Below are 19,893 nucleotides of genomic sequence, written 5' to 3' on the forward strand. Positions count from 1 at the left end.
GATTCTAGGGCTTGTTTATGAAAATTTGAGAGTTTGATAGGTAACCTACTACACTTATATATTTAACAATATATATTTAAGGCCACCACAACACTTGAAGATTAGGTTAGGAATCCAAAACCAGGGTAACTCATTATTAGATAAACACTACTTAAACCAGTTCATTTTGAAAGTCTGGTTAATGGCTTCAAAATCCAACACGTTAAGACCACCCTCCTTATAATTTCTTATCAAAACTTTCCTTTGAACACATTCTTTCTTGTTTTTTCAAATAAAGCAGAATAGAAGAGAGTTAATAGATTTAATACCCTCATAATTTAACCCTTTCGGACCTGAATTTTTTTTTATGGACAAAAAAAAAAATTGTCCTCTTGATATTTGCTCTTCTCCAACATATAAATGAGTCTAAAAAAAAAAAGATTTGTGCAAAATCATTTTTTATTAGATTTTTCTCATGTCCACTACAATGGACGCCAGGACTGAATAAAAAAAAATCCTCATATTTTAACCATACATAATAAGTAGAGTTTGTGCACTATAGTTGAACTAGTGTTTAAGATTTTGAACAGAATACATATTGTAAGAATGAACAATGCCATAAGAATGTAGAAAAAGAGGTAAGATGATATGAAGTCTCAAAAAACTTGTTTTTTGGTTGAAGTGGGTGAATCTGAGTATATGTATAAATGTCTTTGTGTGTATATGTATGGGTTTATGTGTACTTGCTGATTGTTTTGATAAATATATGATTGTGTGCATTATAGCATCAAGGCATCAGTGTGTGTGGAGGGGGTGTGAGTGTGTGTGTTGCTGTGTATTCACTGATCTCATCCATTATGGCTGTTTCTCAATAAAACCAATGAAAAATTGACCTACAGATTATAGTCACTCTGAAGACATAAATGAAATCATATTAATATTAATTGCATTAATTAACATCATTCTTCATAAAACATTGACACTTGAATTTGTACTTCTGTATTTAGCTTTGAAATGCTTGCACAAATTTCTCAATCTGTTATACAACTAATCCATGAGGTTCCTGCTAAGACCTGATGTCCATTGCGATAGACAGTAAATTTAAAAGAAATCCTGTGTTCTGCAACTCTGACAGATCTTCAAAATAACTTTAAATATTATCATTTTATAGTCTTAATTTTACAACTGGTGCAAGTTGATGAGTGTACCATTAACATAATTCTGCATATAAAAGGTAAAATATGAGGTTCCTCCTCTTCCTGTCTAGTTGGTTATCATGTCTCTCTTTTGTGATGTCTGTAGCTCAATCAGATTAAGTTAGGAGTCAGATCTTCATTGTAATTGGTTGATCAGGGACCAATCAGTGACCAGGCATTGCTCATATTTTAAAAACATAACATTTTATTGGTTTAAACAAAAAATCATGTGATGTCCATTTCAATGGACGCAGGGTCTGAAAGGGTTAATACCCTCAGCCTTAGTCAACAGGATTCTCCCATAAATTGTAAACAACATAAAATCTTTTTAATATTATCTACTCTTGGCTGAAAATTATAATGGAGACGATCTGAATCTGATCTGCAGATATGAACCCCTAGATATTTTACATGACGTTTATCTTTAATACCATCAACAGAATTCTTGTTTGAATCATGTACATATAAAATTTCACTTTGTTGGAGTTTACTACTAAACCTGAAGCTTTGGAGAAAAGATTAAATTCATTTAAGGTAACAGAACCTTGTGAAGTGTGTGTGAAACTTTGTTTGTATTTTTAAGAATGGCGCCTTTAAAATACGTGGCTGCATTGCCGACCACTCATTGGACGACCTCTGTCCTTGTTCCCGCCCATTCACTGTTGCAGGAAGTAGTAATGCCGAAGTTCACGTCAAACTCTAGCGCGGGCAAGCTACTAACGTTATAACTTTAATACTCGATTGAATGAAGTGTCTGAAGGCCTTTTGGTAAACGTAATTAAACCACAACAATGTCAAAATTTTTCGAGCAGTCAAAAACAACATAGCAGAAAAGGATAAGTCTGAGCTAACGGAGAGTGACCTGAAAAAATGGGGATTAGGAGGTGTGTGAATTGAGAGCTTGTTCTTATTAATATGTTTAAAGGAAACGGCGAAGTGTTTGTGTAAACAAAAATTGTGTAATATTTCACAAATAACGTGTGTAATGTAAGGTTTTTATGGACTGCGTTCATATTTAATACAGCCGCTTTGTCTCAACTTAATGAGCACAATTGAAACTGAATACTTGTGTATATGAAGTTATGCTTTTTTTTAACTTAAATGTCGTTTAGTACATTTTTGCATGGCATACTTGAGATTACAAAAAGTTAATCTTTACAGGCAATTGCATTCATTATACAACATGTTCGGACATTGACTTTTCATGTGGAAAGAAATGTTTTGAACGCACACTTCATTGTTCGAAATACTCCAAATCTGAAAGTTTTCTTATGAGCACTGAAATTCTTTATCTCCTTCCTAACAGCAATTCATCTGAGGTCTTATCAGGTGGATGGTGTGACGTGGCTGTCACAGTGTATGAAGAACCAACAGGGCTGCATCCTTGGTGATGAGATGGGTCTGGGCAAGACCTGCCAGGTTAGTATTGGGATGTTTATCTTGCCTATAATGCTTGCTTTTAAGCCAGAGATTTATTCCAAGATGTCAGATGTCAGATAAGTGAGATGTCATTCTCTGCTGTAGACCATTTCTTTGCTGGCATATGCTCGAGGATGCCTTAAGATGAATGGACCGTTCCTTGTGCTTTGTCCCTTATCTGTTTTGGAGAACTGGAGACAGGAGTTAGAACGGTAAGGGTAGTGCTGATATACGATAAGACTTGTGTGGTCAGTTTAGATTACAAAGAAGATTAAAGATGTGTTGATTTCTTATTGTCATTCATGTGTGAATTGAATAATGAACTGACTTTTAAATGAAAGACAATGTGTTTTTACTGTCACTAGATGGAGACAGTAGCATATAAATGCTGGATTAGTATCTACCTTTAATCCAACTTCATATGAAAGATTAGTTAAGGTTCTCTTATTTTATTTTTTTTTAAAATGCAGCTTCTGTCCCAGTCTGTCTGTGATCTGTTACACCGGTGATAAAGAAAGAAGGGCAGAGCTCCAGAAGGAAATTAAGAATGATAGACACTTCCATGTTCTTCTCACCACCTATGAGGTTAGTGCACCTATACTCAGAGAATAGATCTGCGATTAACTCATTCAGAGGAGTTGCATTCCGTGTCTTCACACTGAATATCTTATTTAATCATATTTAATAGATGTGCCTCAAGGATGCCCGCTACCTGAGAAGGTAATCATGTTATTTTTTCTTATTTTTCTTTGTGCTGTTTTTGGTAAACCAATATAGTTTGAAATGTTATATAAATTATTATATATCCACAGTTCTGCTACTTAGGCTTTTTGCACATAATTAAATAAGAATATTGATACCATATTGGTTATTGGGTGATATATTAAAGGTTTTTTTTACTGTCACTATTGGTCGTATTGTTTATATATATATATATATATATATAAGATTTTAAATGTTTTTTTTTAAAGAATTCTCTTCTGCTCACCAAGCTTGCATTTATTTGATCCAAAATACAGCAGCAAAAGCAGTATTATTGTGAAATATTTTTTACTATTTAAAAAAACCCTGCTATCTAATATGAAGATATTTCAACTTATTCCTGTGATAAAAACTAAATTTCATTACTCTAAATCAGCATCATTACTTTAGTCTTCAGTGTCACATGATCCTTCACAAATCATTCTGATATGCTGATTTGCTGTTCAAGAAACATTTATGATTATTATTATCATCATCATCATCAATATTTAAAACAGAGTAATTTTTCAGGATTCTTTGATGAATACAACGATCCAAAGATCAGCATTTATCTGAAATATAATGTTTTTGTAACATTATACACTATACCATTTAAAAGCTTTAAATTGATCAAAAGTGATGATAAAGACATTTATAATGTTACTTAAGATTTCTGTTTCAAATAAATGCTGTTCTTCTGCACTTTCTATTCATCAAAGAAACCTGAAAAAAAATCAGCTTAGCTGTTTTCAACATAATAATAAATATTAAATGTTTTTGAAACAATTTCAAATCAGAATATTAGAGTGATTTCTGAAGGATCATGTGACTGGAGTAATGATGCTAAAAATTCAGCATTGAAATTACAGGAATAAATTACATTTTAAAATATATTCAAATAGAAATCAGTTATTTTAAATAGTAAAAATATTTTAAAAATGTACTGTTTTTGCTGTACTTAGGATCATATAAATGCAGGCTTGGTGAGCAGAAGAGACATTTTAAGAAAAAAAAACATTACAGTTCTTTAAAAAAAACTATTGACTGATAGTGTATGTATGTCATTTGGGGTATTTAATGTTTAAAAATGTAAAATTAAATAAAAAGAAGTTTTGTAGTTTATAGTTAAAAATATGTTTGATCATTTAAACTGTAGGTGAATTTATTTATTTATTTTTTTTAAATAAAAAATTTGCAGTAAACATACTTGGCAGGCAACTTTGCGGTCATCTAATCTTTAAAAGCTAATTACTAATATTTTCGTAAACTTGAATCCTTTTAGAGTTTGGTTTAAATTTTTAGTGTGTTTTTTTATGTATTTTTATTTACACAAATGAGAGTATAATTTTAATATCTTACATTTATCAGTTATCAGCCACAACATACAAGTAATTGTCTGTTTATTGATGTCAGTGACTGCATATTTCAATTCTTATGTAACTTTATAACTCCACTCTCTTCCCACAGTTGGAAATGGAAGATCTTAGTTGTCGATGAGGCTCACCGGCTGAAGAACCAGGAATCACTGCTGCACCAAACCCTCAAAGAGGTAACATGATTGCATTGTTTTTACAGCCACTGCCAGTCTGTAAAAACCCTGATAATAATTCTAGCTTTCCCTGTCAATTTTTCAGCTTTCCCTGGCTATTAACTGCCATCTGACATCTGCCTTCTCAGTTTACAGTGGGTTTTCGAGTGCTGTTGACAGGCACCCCCATTCAGAATAACTTGCAAGAAGTCTATTCCCTCCTCACCTTCATCCAGCCCAGTCTGTTTCTTCCTGAAGCCGTTGAGGACTTTGTCAGTGCCTACGCAGACGTACAGACAGAACCTGTTCTTGGTATGGCAGCACAAACCTTTGCACTTTCAGTGTGAAAATCAAACTGTTAGCGCTGAAAGACTATTTATGTCTGCCACCACTTACGGCTGTTTGTTTTAGCAGATGTTAAATATCCATAATAACTGTCATCATTGACCTTTAAGGGCTTAGACAGTTAAGCTTTTAAAAGCTCTTTTCTGTAACTGGTAGTGTTTTAATTGCTATTTGTGGTGAAAATTACTGTGCTGTGACTCACTGTAGCATGGTTATCACAAAAGCACTGATCAAACAGATCTAAGTGACACAGAAAAAACTGGACCGGCTTGGTGCCAAACTGAATGCCTCAGATAACTCTCAAACATGGCAGAGCACAAAAAAGATGTCAGTTTCGCAATGCCAGCATCGTGTAGCATAGATGCTCTGACACACCTGTCAGATTTGCTTGAGGCTATCTGAGGATAGAGATCATAAATTCTCATATTTGGACTCGGGTGACCTTGTGTGGGAGTTTGTAATATTGTTGTTCTCGTCTGCAGCCGATGAGCTTCACCGAGTGCTCCAGCCCTTTTTGTTGCGCAGAGTTAAAGCAGAGGTGGCTGCCGAACTGCCCAAGAAGACAGAACTCGTGGTTTTTCATGGCCTGTCTGCCCTTCAGAAGAGATACTATAAAGCCATTCTGATGAGAGACCTTGGTAAATCTGTCTCGACATGAATCATCTGCCACAGCTGTCAAAATTGCATACTTTAGCAAAAGGACAAGTGTTCATTTTAGTGTTTAAATCTTTTCAGATGCCTTTAGGACTGATCACAACACTAAAACTCAACTTCTGAACATTTTAATGCAGCTCAGGAAATGTGTGGACCATCCATATTTGTTTGATGGTAAACACTCTATCACTTTTTGTGATTTTTCTACGGTCAAACAAAATAAAAAACAACTAATTGTCTTTATTCCATACTTTTTCCATGTGAAAAGGTGTGGAACCAGAGCCGTTTGAGATGGGGGAACATTTAGTGGAGGCCAGTGGAAAGCTCTCTCTGCTGGACACCATGCTGGCATATCTTCAGGAGTGGTGTGTCTTGCAAGTTTTTTTTCCTGTTGCTCGCTAACTAGAATAATATGCTGATTTGGTCATCATTATCATTAATTATTACAATGACCACATTACTATTAAAGGAGAAGTCCACTTCCAGAACAAAAATTTACAGATAATTTACTCACCCCCTTGTCATCCAAGATGTTCATGTCTTTCTTGCTTTAGTCGATAAGAAATTGTTTCTTGAGGAAAACATTCCTGAATTTTTCTCCATGTAGTGGACTTCAATGGTGCCCCAAGTTTGAACTTCCAAAATGCAGTTTAAATGCAGTTTCAAATGGCTGTAAATGATCCCAGCCAAGGAAGAAGGGTCTTATCTAGCAAAACGATCTGTCATTTTCTAAACAAACAGACAAATTTATTGACTATCTCCTCAAACGCTCGTCTAAGTCTGCGTGAACTGTTTTTTTCCAGTTCAGTATGGTTAATACAGTTAGGGTGTGTCTCAAAATTTACATCTTGTTTTCTTTCCCAACTTTAAAATCATCCTACATTGCTGCAGAAGTACCGACCCAGTGTTTACAAAGTGAACATGCGTAGATCAAATGTGATCACATTGTGTTACAAAATGTCTTTGTCTCTTCAGATCAATTTGTTGGATAAAGTATTAATGTCCTTTTTATTTCTACCTCAGATTTTTAATGGTTTTATATCACAAATTCCACTAAAATGTTATGCAGCAAAAAAAAAAAAAATCAATATTAATAATAATAATAATAATAATAAAAAGAATGTTTATTGAACACAAGATCAGCATGATTTCTGAAGGATCTTGTGACACTGAAGACTGAAGTAATTTATATTTACCTTCACAGAAATAAATTCCATTTTAGAATACAGTAGAGATCAAAATTAGAAAACAAACTGTATTTTTTTTCCCTGAAATATAGTCCTCGTCGCTCAAAATTTGAAGGTATTTTAGCTGTAGGTATACCACTCTTCTGTTAACATGTTTGACAAAATATCCAATGCATTTCATACAACAAAAAATTTTCAGGGTTACAGCTGTCAGAAGTTAGTAGGAAGTGTAGAGGCCCTTTAAAGTGTAAAGTGATTAAAGTGTAGAGGCTTTGAATGTCTTCTCCACATCTGCGGTCACAGGACATCACTAGTTTCTCTCACTGCTCTTATGTGATCTTGGTCGACTCTTTCATAGTACAGTAACTGTGGTGGGTTTCTCAGCCAAAAACATTGTCGCCATGGATCTTCCAGAGATTTTCAGTTGGGTTTAGATCAGGACTCCGGCCTGGCCATAATTATTTACATCATCATTTCATTGTTCTTAGCTTCAAGGAACTGCTTTACCTGTTTTGCAGTGTGACGGAAGCGTTGTCTTGCATGAAAATTGCAGGTTGATTGAGAGATGCTTGTAGGGAAGGAACTGCATGTTGCTGTAGGAGGTTCTGATTAATATTTGCATTCACCCTGCCTTGTAACTGTATAAGTGGCCCAACTTCTGCTGCACAAAACATCCCCCAAAGCTTGACATTTCCCCCTCCACCTTTCACTGACTTCTATATGCTATTGGCCTTTAGTCTTTCCTCAGTTTGACACCAAACAAAATGTTCCCCATCAGATCCAAATAAAAAACTTGCTCTCATCAATAAAGTGAACTTTGGACCTGTTCTCCTCTCTCCACACAACATGCTGATCAGCAAATGTGAGCTTAGCCTTTTGATTCTTTCTGCTGATGAGAGGCTCAGTCGCTGCAAAGTACACTTTCAGGCCGATGCTCTTAAACATGCTGAGACAGATCTGTACCCTGTTCAGTGCTGAACTGGCAAGCAATTCCAGCTGCAGTGTTGAACCGATTCCCTATTAAGAGTATTTATTTGTCTTACATGGACGACCAGCATTTTGGGGGACTTGAATGAATTAGCGTCACTGTAAATCTACGATATTTGAGAAATCACAGATTTGGATGACCAACTTCTCTTGCTGAAAGTCTCATCCCTTTGTTTTCACTTAGGGTTTCAGTCACCTTAGAGCAGGCCCGTCATCTTGCAATCTCAGTGAAACTTAAAGGAATGCTGCCATATAGGGTTTGTCATATACTTAAGGAAATTAGCACCAGGTGCCAGATAATCAGCAGTAACTTGGAGGTATTTTGGAGGTGTTCTCTCTAAAAGAGCTCTTTTTCAAATATCTTTTTTTTAAGTTTTTATACTGTGCTTCAGAATACAGTTAATTCATGAAATATGTAAAAAACAGATTTTGCAGGAAATTATATACAGTATGTTGTTGCGCATATATATATATATATATATATATATATATATATATATATATATATATATATATATATGTGTGTATATATATATATATATATATATATATATATATATTTTTTTTTTTTTTTCTTCACTGTCTGCAGGGGCCATCGTGTTCTTCTGTTTTCTCAAATGACCAGGATGCTGGATATTCTGCAAGATTATTTGGAGTACAGAGGTAAGATACACTTTGACTGTGTCAGAGCCTTTGCCTGTACTTATTAAACTGCTGTCTTGTGATGTGCATGGCAGATCACCAAAGTGCTTGCTTTTCTTATCTTAATGGAATCAAGCCAAAAAAAAAAAGTCAAAACAGACTTTAAATGATGAAATTAAGGTGAAAGCACGAATCACTTAGTGCTACCACTCTTGGAAATTTGTTCACTCAAGACTGTCATTTTAAAAAGGAATCATATTAGCTTTGTATACTGAAACATATGTTTGTTTGTTCTCAATTTGGAACATTTATGTAACCATACCCTACATGTTCTCCTAGTAATCTAGTCCTCTCATCTAGAGCAGTTAATGTGGGTTCAGTATCACATCCTGTGTTTGTTGCTGCGTGTGCGTTAATGTGCTACCGGCTGTGTAACCGCCAGCTTTGATTGGTCCCTCCTACTACTCTGCAGGTTACAGTTATGAACGCCTGGATGGTTCAGTCCGTGGAGAAGAACGTAACCTAGCTATCAAAAACTTCAGCACCAAAGATGTTTTTATATTCCTCCTCAGCACCAAAGCTGGTGAGTTCACAGTTTGGGAAAGCCAATCCGAGATTCACACCATCACACTCTATAATCATCTGCAGTTTAAATCTATTTTTGTAATAGTTAGTTCTTTTTAGAGTATTAAATTTGAATACCATTCCAAGTTGCAAAATTACCCTTATGTGTCTGATGCAAAGCTTATCTCCATCTTTTGAACAGACACATGTAATTGAAAACTGAAAGTCGTGACAAGAGATAATGCATAAATATTGAGGCCATGCATTACAATGGTGGCTCTGTATGAGATGGCGGAGCAAAAACTGTGATTTGGAGATAGAGATTCAGCTCATCTCATTATAACATTTTTTCTCAGATGTTCAGATTATAATTATAGCCTCACTTTCAAAATAACATTTTATTTTTCCACTGACATTTTTACATTTTGACCTTTCTGTTCATCAAAGAATCCTGACAGAACAAAAAAATCTATTTTAATCTATTTTAAAATATAATTTATTCCTGTGATGCAAAGCTGAATTTTCAACAGCTATTACTCCATTCTTCAGTGTCACATGATGCTTCAGAAATCATTCTAATATGCTTTTATTATCAAAGCTGGAAACAGTTGTGCTGCAACTGGAACCTTTGGAACCTGTGAACTTTGGAACCTGTGATACTTTTTAGGATTCTTGGATGAATAAAAAAGTTTAAAAGTACAGCATTTATTCAAAATAGAAATCAAAATAGAAGTCTTTGCTATTACTGTTTATCAATATAACACATCCTTGGTGAATAAAAGTATTAATTTCCTTCAAAAAATAAAGAATAAAAATGTACTGACCACAATCATTACATGGTTATAAAAGTTCTGTTCTTTTTAACATTTTATTTATTAAAGAATCTTTAAAAAAGTATCACAGGTTCCAACAAAATTTTAAGCAGTGCTGCTTCAGTTGAAAACATTAAAAATAAAGTAGCATATTAGAATAATTTCTAAAGGACCATGTGACACTGAAGACTGGAGAAAAGATGCTGAAAAATCAGCTTTGCATCACAGGAATAAATTACATTATAAAATATATTTACATTTAAAAACTGTTGTTTTACATTGAAGTAATATTTCACAATATTACTGTTTCTTTCTAGATTTTTTTTCTCTTTTTTTAATAATAATAAAAATATTACTGATTAATTTTGGATCATGCGACACAAACTGGAGTAATAACCACTGAAAATTCAGCTTTGCAATTATAGGAATAAATTACTTTTTAAATATATAAAATTAGAAAACAGTTTTTTAAGTTGTAATCCTGTTTCACAGTATTATGTTTTACTGTATTTTGAATCAAATGAATGCAACTTCGAAAAACTTCTAAAAATCTTTTTGTACCAAAACGTTTCTTGGTGTTTTTAGGAGGGGTTGGCATGAACCTAACTGCAGCAGATACTGTGATTTTTGTGGACAGTGATTTCAATCCACAGAATGACCTACAAGCAGCAGCCAGAGCCCACAGGATTGGCCAAACAAGGTATTCCACTGGCAAATGCATATTTAAGTTTATAGTTGTTCCATTTTGTCCTGTTTTGATGTGTCAGGCATCTAAAAGGAATCAGTACCACAAAAGTGATCTATGTGACTTCTAATCACAGTCTTCCACAACCATTTGATAGTTTAGTGTGGGGAGCAGTGTTGGGGGTAACACATTACAAGTAACGCAAGTTACGTAATATTATTAATCTTTCCAGGTAACTAGTAAAGTAACGCATTACTTTTTAATTGACAAGAAAATATCTGAGTTACTTTTTTCAAATAAGTGACGCCAGTTACTTTTCCCCTATTTATTGATTAAAAGCTCCCCATGTTGAGAGGAATTGGGAGTAAGATATTAGTTTTAGAATAAATGTGAACATGCATTAATTCATCCAACTCACAAAAAACAGATTCAGTATTCCTCAAAATGAGTAAAAACAATGAAATTAAACTCAGAATATGATGCAAACCTGCAATAATTAAATATGTTAAATAATACAAGTATCCTTTATGCATTTAATCCCATTTTATTAACCAGTGTCTTTGCTGCCAACCTTCGACGATCCATTTCAACCATACTAATAAGCAAAAATTACTCAAGATAATCTAACATTTGTTTTCCTTTTTTATTGCTGAAGAGCTGTCTTTTTTTTCTTCTGCAGTCTACTGTACAGACGTGAATTTGCTTTTCTCAAAGTCTGAGGCTTTTGGTGTGAAAAGGCTTTTACATTTGCCAAAAATAGAGCTTTTTATGTTAAAAACAAACAACCAAGCCCTGCCCGGATTTAAAAAGTAACAGTAAAGTAATTAGTTACTTTTTTAGGGAGTAACTCAATATTGTACTGCATTACTTTTAAAAGTAACTTTCCCCCACACTGGTGGGGAGCAGGCCATAATTTAATATAAACATTTGTGCGGTTTTGTCTTTTTTTTTTGGTCACCATATGCTTTCATTGTATGGCACAGAGCAGCATCAACATGCATTAAATGTAAGGACACTCTGCAAGACTATGTAGATGAATTCTCTTTTTGCTTGCAGGCCTGTTAAGGTCATCCGGCTTCTCGGTAGAGATACCGTAGAAGAGATCATCTATTCCCGTGCTGTGTCTAAACTACGTCTCACCAACACAGTGATTGAGGAGGGACGTTTTTCTCTCCTGGACCAAGTTCAGTCTGCAGCTTCTGGTCTTCAGGTGAAGAGATTCACATGTCCTTATCTCTAAAGCTCATCACAATGTGTCTTTGCCCTGTTTCCTGGTTCATATCTGTGTCAGTGTACTTGTGGTTTCCCTTCTTATGAAACTGCACATGTTGACAGTTTCTCAGTATGCTATCATTTACATCCCCTCCAATCTAGTTAAGTGAGATCCTGAAGTTTGGTGTGGATAAGCTGCTGGCGTCAGACGAGAGCTCTATTCAAGACGTGGACCTCAGGCTGATCCTGGGGCAGTCTCGAGACGGCCAGTGGCTAACGGATGAAGAGAATGTCAAGCTTAATGAGAGCGATGAAGAGGAAGATGAGGACATGGAGGGTCAAAGTGCAACACTTAGCTTCTTTGCAGTAATCTTGTTATAACTTGCACTTGAACATTAGACGATCCGTTAATGTCTTTTCTGACTTCCAGACCACATGTACTACTTCGAGGGTAAGGACTACTCTAAAGACCCCAGCGCTGAGGATGAGAAGACTTTTGAATTGTTACTTGAGAAGCAGTTAGCTGAAATAGAGGATGCTGGGAAGGAGGGCCGTGCACTTCGTAATAAAGCCGAGGTAGCTTATTTAAAAGACTACGCTACCATTCAAAATGTTTGGGTTATATATGTATGCATATGTATTTTGATTTGTTTCCGAAAAACATGATAGATAGACAATAATTAATATTTTTATCTTTCTTTTTATTTATTGCATTTATTCATGTACTTATTTTAAACCAGAACAAAATCAAAAGATTCTCATTGCCCATCAGGTGTCCCTGTCTGGGCCCTTGATCGACCCAGGGAGGAAGAAGAGACCTCTTACAGAATCAGAGTTGGAACAGAGACGTCAGAAGAGACAAGAAGCTGCTGCAAAGAGGGCAAAGCTACAGGAAGAAAGGAAAAAGCAACAGGAAGAACTAAATTACAAGAAGAAGTAAAAAAAATCTTTCTGGCAGTTTCAGTTTCACATTTTTGATCAGTATATGTTATATTTACTGTATATTCCCATGAATGTCTGTTTTATAGTCTTGTGTGTATGTCTATCCTTCAATGGCAGGATGGCGTGGTGGCAATCTTGTGGCTACAAAACGCGGTGCTTGCCACGAGTTGACAGTGAGGGTGAGGATATGGAGCCTGATGAAGATGATGATGATAATGTCAGCTGGAACTCCACTGATTCGGATCACACAGCCATTCACTATGTGCTGGGTGATGTAACTCACCCTCAGGCTGACCGAGAGGATGCCATCATTGTGCACTGTGTTGGTACGTCTCTATTAAAAACAACAGAGTGGCCAAGTTCACCTGTAACAGAGACATCTCGCTGTTAGATGACGACAGTCAGCATATTGATTATTCCATGTGACTGTTAACAGATATGCAGCCTTTTATATAACAATCTCAACCCGACAAGTATACTTTGATTGGCAGCTTTTTAAAAGCCCGAACCCGTTTACAGCTCGACATTATTCAAAGCGCACAGCTCTTTTGGCTTTTGTCAAGAATAAGTCATTTATACATGTTTTAACAATTTATTAATGACTAAAGTAGGCTATATGCCACTTGTAAGTTGGAACAAAGAAATAAAATAAGTCCAATGTAACATCGTTACATCTCAGCACTCTAAATAGGCATACACTTACTGTACAACGCGCCAGTAAAAATGACTCTTTCTTAACAAATTAAATTAAGATAAGTTCTAAATTAAGATGGGTATTTGGCAATAACGAAATTAAGATAAAGGCTCCGTGGGATTTGCTTCGCCACTTCTCTCCACAATCCGGCCTAAACGCGACTGTGAATAGCAGCTGAAATGTAATAAAATAATAATGCCAACATTAGCCTATATACTCTGTCTACATTATGCATTTAAGACTCAATTAATATTTAGTTATATTTGAAAAACTTTTACTCACCAAGATTAGGCTACATATTTTTGTGGAAGAAAATGATTGAATCCACTGTAGTTTCAGCGCGGTCCTGTGCTCACTGATGGTGCGTCCAGCAGCACTGAACATCCTTTCACTGCTGCTGTGACAGGCTGGGATGCATAGTACTAATCTGGCTAATTTTGTCAAAACGTAGTCACCAGAGGCAAGCCTCCGTTTCACCTCCTCAGCATCAATTTTCGCATCTTTCTCGCGCTAATCGAAACGCATCACATGACTGCTCATTTACCGCGCAAGACCCGGCCTGAGCCTGTGTAAAATGATATCAATTAAGCCTGAACCCGACCGAACCCGTCGGGTTTCATCGGGTTCGGGCAAAGATCTTCAGCTCTAATATGTGTATTTGGTGTAGATGACTCTGGACACTGGGGCAGAGGAGGATTGTTTACCGCACTGGAGCTCAGATCAGACGAACCGAAGAAGCAGTACGAGTTGGCTGGCTACATGGAAGGTAATAAGGCTTTCCCGTTTGCTGAGACAGGTCTTGACACTCATGCTGTGTCAAAACACACATTCCACACTGAAATCATTATCCAGTTCACAGCTCATTTTGCCGCCTTGTTCATATAACTGTCAACTTTGATTTATTACCAATTAATGTGATGTTTGAAAGTTGGGGATTTTGCAGAGTTTGTGGTATCAGACCTATAAAGCTGGCATTTATATTTGAGTTAGAACGGTAAAACCAAACTGTAAACGATAAACCAAAATGCCTTTCACATAATAATGAACAATGGTGGTTTATAGTTCTGCTATTAACTTGGGTGATTATAGACATTGTAATGATCAGGTACGTTTCTGTGGTTTAAAGGCACACTCCACTTTTTTTGAAAATAGGCTCAATTTACAACTCCCCTAGAGTTAAACAATTGAGTTTTACAGTTTTTGAATCTATTCAGCTGATCTCCGGGTCTGACTGTAGCACTTTTAGCATAGCTTACATAGATCATTGAATCAGATTAGACTGTTAGCATCTTGCTCAAAAATGACCAAAGAGTTTAGATATTTTTCCTATTTAAAACTTAACTTATTTGTAGTTACACCGTGCACTAAGACCGACAGAAAATGAAAAGTTGCTATTTTCTAGACCGATATGGCTAGGAACTATACTCTCATTCCGGCGTAATAATCAAGGAACTAAAAACTTGCTGCACTCTGTGCAAGCAAGTGGTCTCGTTGGTTATGTTGACAGAAGTTAGCCTATTTTCAGGCACTGCATAATATCATTGTGCCTGCTGCACCCATGGTACGGCAGCAAAGTTCCTTGATTATTACACCAGAATGAGAGTATATTTCCTAGCCATATCGGCCTAGAAAATGGCAACTTTTCATTTTCCTTCGGTCTTAGTACACAGTGTAACTACAGAAGAGTCAAGTTGTAAATAGGAAAAATATCAAAACTCTTTGGTCATTTTTGAGCGAGATGCTAACGGGTCTAATCTGATTCAATGATCAATGCTAAAAGTGCTACCGCCAGACGCGGAGATTGGCTGAATGGAATCGAAAATGGTAAAACTCAACTGTTTAACTCTAGGGGAGTTGGAAAATGAGCCTACGTTCAAAAAAAGTGGAGTGTTCCTTTTTAGGGTACAGAATTTGAGTGCAGTGATACAGATAAACTGATAACAATGTTCATGTTATTAGATAAAACACTTTTTTTTGTGTTCAGAAGAACACAAGAAGTTTTATAACATTATTAGTGTCTGTACAGTCAATTTTGATCAATTTAATGCATCCTTGCCAAAAAAAAAATCTTAATCACCCCAGACCTTTAAATGGTGTATAATAGTGTATAATTGTGAATGATATAAAATTATTAGATTTATATTTTTCAGCCAGTGTTTAACTTCAAAGTTAAATTAAATATAAAAAAAGGCTGAAACTAATGTGCATGCACAATTAAATATTCAGTATCACCCAATATATTGACCAATACAAATTTAACCTAGAAACTTAGAAAAAAAAATATAGATATCGTTAGTAATGACATCTTACTCAAACACACCTCAACTGCATTCTGTAATTCAAAATATCAAGGGGATCGTTCGGTTCTCTGACCCTCTATAGACAGCAAGGGTACTTGCCACGGTCAACAGAAATGTAGTAAGGACATTGTTAAAATAGTCTCTATTTTTTCTTTTCAAACAGTAAGTATTCTCGTAGCTTCATAAAATTACAGTTGAACCACTGATGTCACATGGACTATTTAAACAGTGTCCTACTACGTTTCTGTGCCTTGACCGTGGTAGTACCCGTGCTGTCTATGCAAGGTCAGAAAGCTCTCCGATTTTATCAAAATAACAAAAAGTCTTATGGGTTTGGAACGACATGAGGGTAAGTAATTAATGCCAGAATTTTCATTTTTGAGTGAACTATCTCTTTAAGGGTACTGAACAGAATGTATTAATGACAAAGTGATAATTGTGTGTTGCAGACTTAGAACTGGGGAATGTTCTGCTTTTTCCTATTGATGACAAACAGTCAAGGCTCAGTGGAAGAGACTATGTAAGTTGGCAAGCTGTTTGTGTCTTTAATCTGCTGTTAATTATTTTAATCATTAATTTATTTAATCATTTTGTGCCTCCTGTTTCTCTAGCTGGCACTGATAGTTGCTCAGCAGAGGGATAAAGCCAACAATTTGTCAGGCATTCGGCTCACTGCCTTGGATGAGGGCCTCAAGAAGATCTACAGAGAAGCCAAACAAAAGAAGGGTACTTAGCGCTCATTTGTAAAACTAGTTGGTTGCAATGACGTGGCTTCTTTTGTTCACCTTATAAACAAATGGATTTGGGATTGAAATCTGTTGGAGATGGGTATTACAGCTACCATTGAAGTGCACATCTGTGCTGTAAACCTAAGTTCACTGCACACCCCTTTTTAGTTATCATAAAGGTTTGATGTGATTGTTTCCAAGAGGTGGATTAATTTCAAAACACTTAGAAAAGCTAACTCCCAAGGCATAATAAAAACATCTATATTATCTTCAGATTTAAGATGACTCATATGCAACTATTACAAAAGGTTCAAATGCTCACTGATGCTTCAGAAGAAAACAGTGCATTAAGGGTGAAAACCTTTTGAATTTGAAGATCAGGGTAAATTTAATTTATTTTGTCTTCAGGAAAACATGTAAGTATCTTAGCTTCTGAAGGGCAGTACTAAATGAAAAAAATGTGATATTTAGGCAAAATAAGAAAAATGTACTTCTTCCAAAAATCTTCATTCCATACGAAAGTTTACACCCCCCGGCTCTTAATGCGTCGTTTTTCGTTCTGAAGCATCAGTGAGCGTTTGAACCTTCTATAATTGTTGCATATGAGGGCCTTAGTTGTCCTCAGTGTGAAAATTTTCAAATACACAAAAATGGGTATGAAAAATGTGGGACCTGAAGGATTTTTCTAAAGAACAGTGGGCAGTTTAACTGTTTAGGACAAACAAGGGACTCATGAACAACTATCACTAAAAAAAAAACAAAAACAAAAAAAAAAAAAAAACAGCTGTGAATCATTCAGGTAACAACACAGTATTAAGAATCAAGTGTATGTAAACTTTTGAATGAGGTCATTTTTATAAATTCTATTATTTTATAAAACTTATTTTCTTTTGTGGACTATATGTAAACATCTTTTATGTGAAATATCTTATTCAGGTCAGTACTAAATAAAAAATAATATGAATTTTGTATGATCCCTTTTATTTTGGTAAAATAATGAACATTTTGCAGATTCTGCAAGGTGTATGTACACATTTGACCTCAGCTGTATGTAATTTAGCAGCTGTCATTTTAAATGGCTGATCAAGCCTTAGGGATCTTTTACACAGGCTGTGTTTTTATTCAACTATGCTGCTTTTCCATAGTTTTTCTGTGTAAACATGCACTGGGCAGACATATTTGCCCATTAGAGTCTGTGCATGACGGCACAAACTCTGCGCTCAACTAAAAAGAAGTTAAACTTTGAAGAAAACGTTCTGTCTAAATGTCTATTTAGTAAACATTTTCTGTGTTTTGTTCAACAGCAAGTGTCCATCTGCCTCGGATTGGTCACTCCACTAAAGGCTTCAACTGGTATGGTACAGAGAGACTCATTCGCAAGCACCTGGCCACCAAAGGCATCTCCACGTTTATGTATCCTACCCAGAGAAGAATTGAATAAATTGCCCTAATTTTTCTTAAAAAATGCATGCTAGTTGTGATGAGTGGGGCAGGGCCGAGAGCCGTGGGAACGGAACAAGGCTGGTGGAGTATAACGATAAGGAGCGACACCTGCGCCACTCGTCACACTAGTAAAAACGATGAACTAAAGTTGTGCTTTCCTCTTAATAACAAAAAAAAACAGCAGTTAAGAAAGCATCTATTAATAGTGACGGCACTCCAGTCAAATCTTGTCATTTATTTATTATTTTGTCACTTTTAATTAGAATTACAATTTCAGTTTTACTGTAAAGCAGCTCTCCAGGTTAGTTCATGTTTTTACTCGCATCTGGCCTTGAAAAATGAATCGGAGAACATTTCCACACCAAGGTAGGCGGAGCCCCAGAACACACCTGCCTGTTACGTAATCTCCACAGACGAATAGTAGTTTGAAGGTGGCAATTAGTTGGCATAAACTTCACTGGAAAATTTACTTTGGCAGAATGTTTTGAACTCCCAAAACGAATTCCAAATTTAGTTTTGCCTGATTTTGCGTTTGATTGAAGCAACAAGCATCTTTTGTTATCCTTGACTTGTTTTTCAGCTACTATTATAAACGAGCCACTTCACACTCATCTACAGTTTCTTCCTCCACATGCACAGCTACTCCATCAACATCACACTCAGACCCAGCAGCATCCTCGCCATCTGGGTCCCCACACTCCTCCAGTCCCCTTGGTAACACCGAAGACCTTTCAAAGTTATCAAAACTCTCTACTACATCACACGAAGGTCAGGGCGCACCAGGGTTGGCTGATTTCATGAGAGGTGTTCATGTTTACTTCTACAACATGGCTGCTACAGAGAAGAAGAAGCTTGGCCGATACCTTATCGCATATCTTTTCACATTCCAAAGCAACCAAACCACAACACTAAACCTGTCTTTATTATATTATAAGCTAATAAGTGTATTCTTTAACATTTCTGCACATATGACGGTGATGAAGAGGATCTCATGAGCTCACATGTTACTCATATTGTAGGAGAGGTGGAAAGTCCTATCCATAAACAGGTAGTTCAATCAAAACTAACTTTTAAAAGAGATTTTAATTTGCCTAATCGAATTCATTGAGATTATAATTTTGGCTAGATTTAGTAACCGCAATATGCCATGCATTGTTTTTCTCTTTCAGGAACTGCAAGATCTATTGTATCGGTACCCTCAGGCTCTGCTTGTAAAGAAAAAGTGGCTGGAGTCTTGCTTTGCTAGCCAAAGGAAAGTCAGTGTGTCTAAATATGTAATTAGGTTAACCTGACAAAGCTCCTCCTACGTTCCTGAGAACTGACTGATCAAATCAGTTTGCCTTAGGTTTATTTACAATCACATTTATTATCTATTTAGAGTTTGAAATGAACTGGCCTGTTCCAGTATATCAAGTTACGGCTATTATCTTAGTATCATAGTGTGGATCGAATAATGCTTTTTATTTAAAGGGAAATAACAGCAGGGGTTTCACACTTTTACAGTATTTACTCTCAGTGCATGTAAAACTTTTACATTATTCAGCCTTTTTCTATGAAAAAAAAGAATGCAACATCTGTATTACATACTGTTATAAATCAAATTCGCAGATGAAGATGTAAAAGCTGTTCAGTGTCAGATCTCAGATGTCAGTTTTACTCAGAAATGCATTGCACTAAAAACCAAACCACAGATGTCTACGATAACGTGAGCGGTATCAGATGTCTGTGACAGCTTGTGTTTCTGGAAAGTCTTTTTGGCCTTTTCTTTTAATAATAATAAAAGGAACCTCCATGTCGTTTATCCTTGTTTTAAACCACAGTGATATAGTCCTAGT

The 19,893-nt window shown here is 35.8% G+C and overlaps 1 protein-coding gene across 1 annotated transcript; it reads left to right on the forward strand.

The window, feature by feature from the left end:
• Positions 1 to 1,848: 1,848 nt before the first annotated feature.
• chd1l (chromodomain helicase DNA binding protein 1-like) lies at positions 1,849 to 19,859 on the forward strand. Its single transcript, XM_051112892.1, has 25 exons — positions 1,849 to 2,059; positions 2,482 to 2,594; positions 2,700 to 2,806; positions 3,065 to 3,179; positions 3,283 to 3,314; positions 4,803 to 4,884; positions 5,013 to 5,175; positions 5,691 to 5,846; positions 5,944 to 6,036; positions 6,131 to 6,227; positions 8,626 to 8,699; positions 9,151 to 9,261; positions 10,640 to 10,754; positions 11,796 to 11,949; positions 12,114 to 12,294; positions 12,382 to 12,527; positions 12,724 to 12,887; positions 13,011 to 13,219; positions 14,255 to 14,353; positions 16,337 to 16,407; positions 16,499 to 16,613; positions 17,920 to 18,028; positions 18,639 to 18,928; positions 19,024 to 19,106; positions 19,228 to 19,859. Exons 2-25 carry the CDS (start codon positions 2,535 to 2,537, stop codon positions 19,348 to 19,350), a joined length of 2,949 nt encoding a protein of 982 aa, XP_050968849.1. The 5' UTR covers positions 1,849 to 2,059; positions 2,482 to 2,534; the 3' UTR covers positions 19,351 to 19,859.
• Positions 19,860 to 19,893: the final 34 nt, after the last annotated feature.

The sequence above is a fragment of the Labeo rohita genome, chromosome 6, assembly GCF_022985175.1.
Source record: "Labeo rohita strain BAU-BD-2019 chromosome 6, IGBB_LRoh.1.0, whole genome shotgun sequence".
In the NCBI taxonomy this organism is placed as follows: Eukaryota; Metazoa; Chordata; class Actinopteri; order Cypriniformes; family Cyprinidae; genus Labeo; species Labeo rohita.

What these genes read in the sequence shown, in the direction of transcription:
- chd1l (XM_051112892.1), top strand. Translation starts at nt 2,535, where the DNA reads ATGAAGAACCAACAGGGCTGCATCCTTGGTGATGAGATGGGTCTGGGC. An exon ending in TGCACCAAACCCTCAAAGAG is followed by an intron (nt 4,885 to 5,012) that starts GTAACATGATTG and finishes CTGCCTTCTCAG; the next exon opens with TTTACAGTGGGTTTTCGAGT. An exon ending in CACTTCGTAATAAAGCCGAG is followed by an intron (nt 12,528 to 12,723) that starts GTAGCTTATTTA and finishes ATTGCCCATCAG; the next exon opens with GTGTCCCTGTCTGGGCCCTT.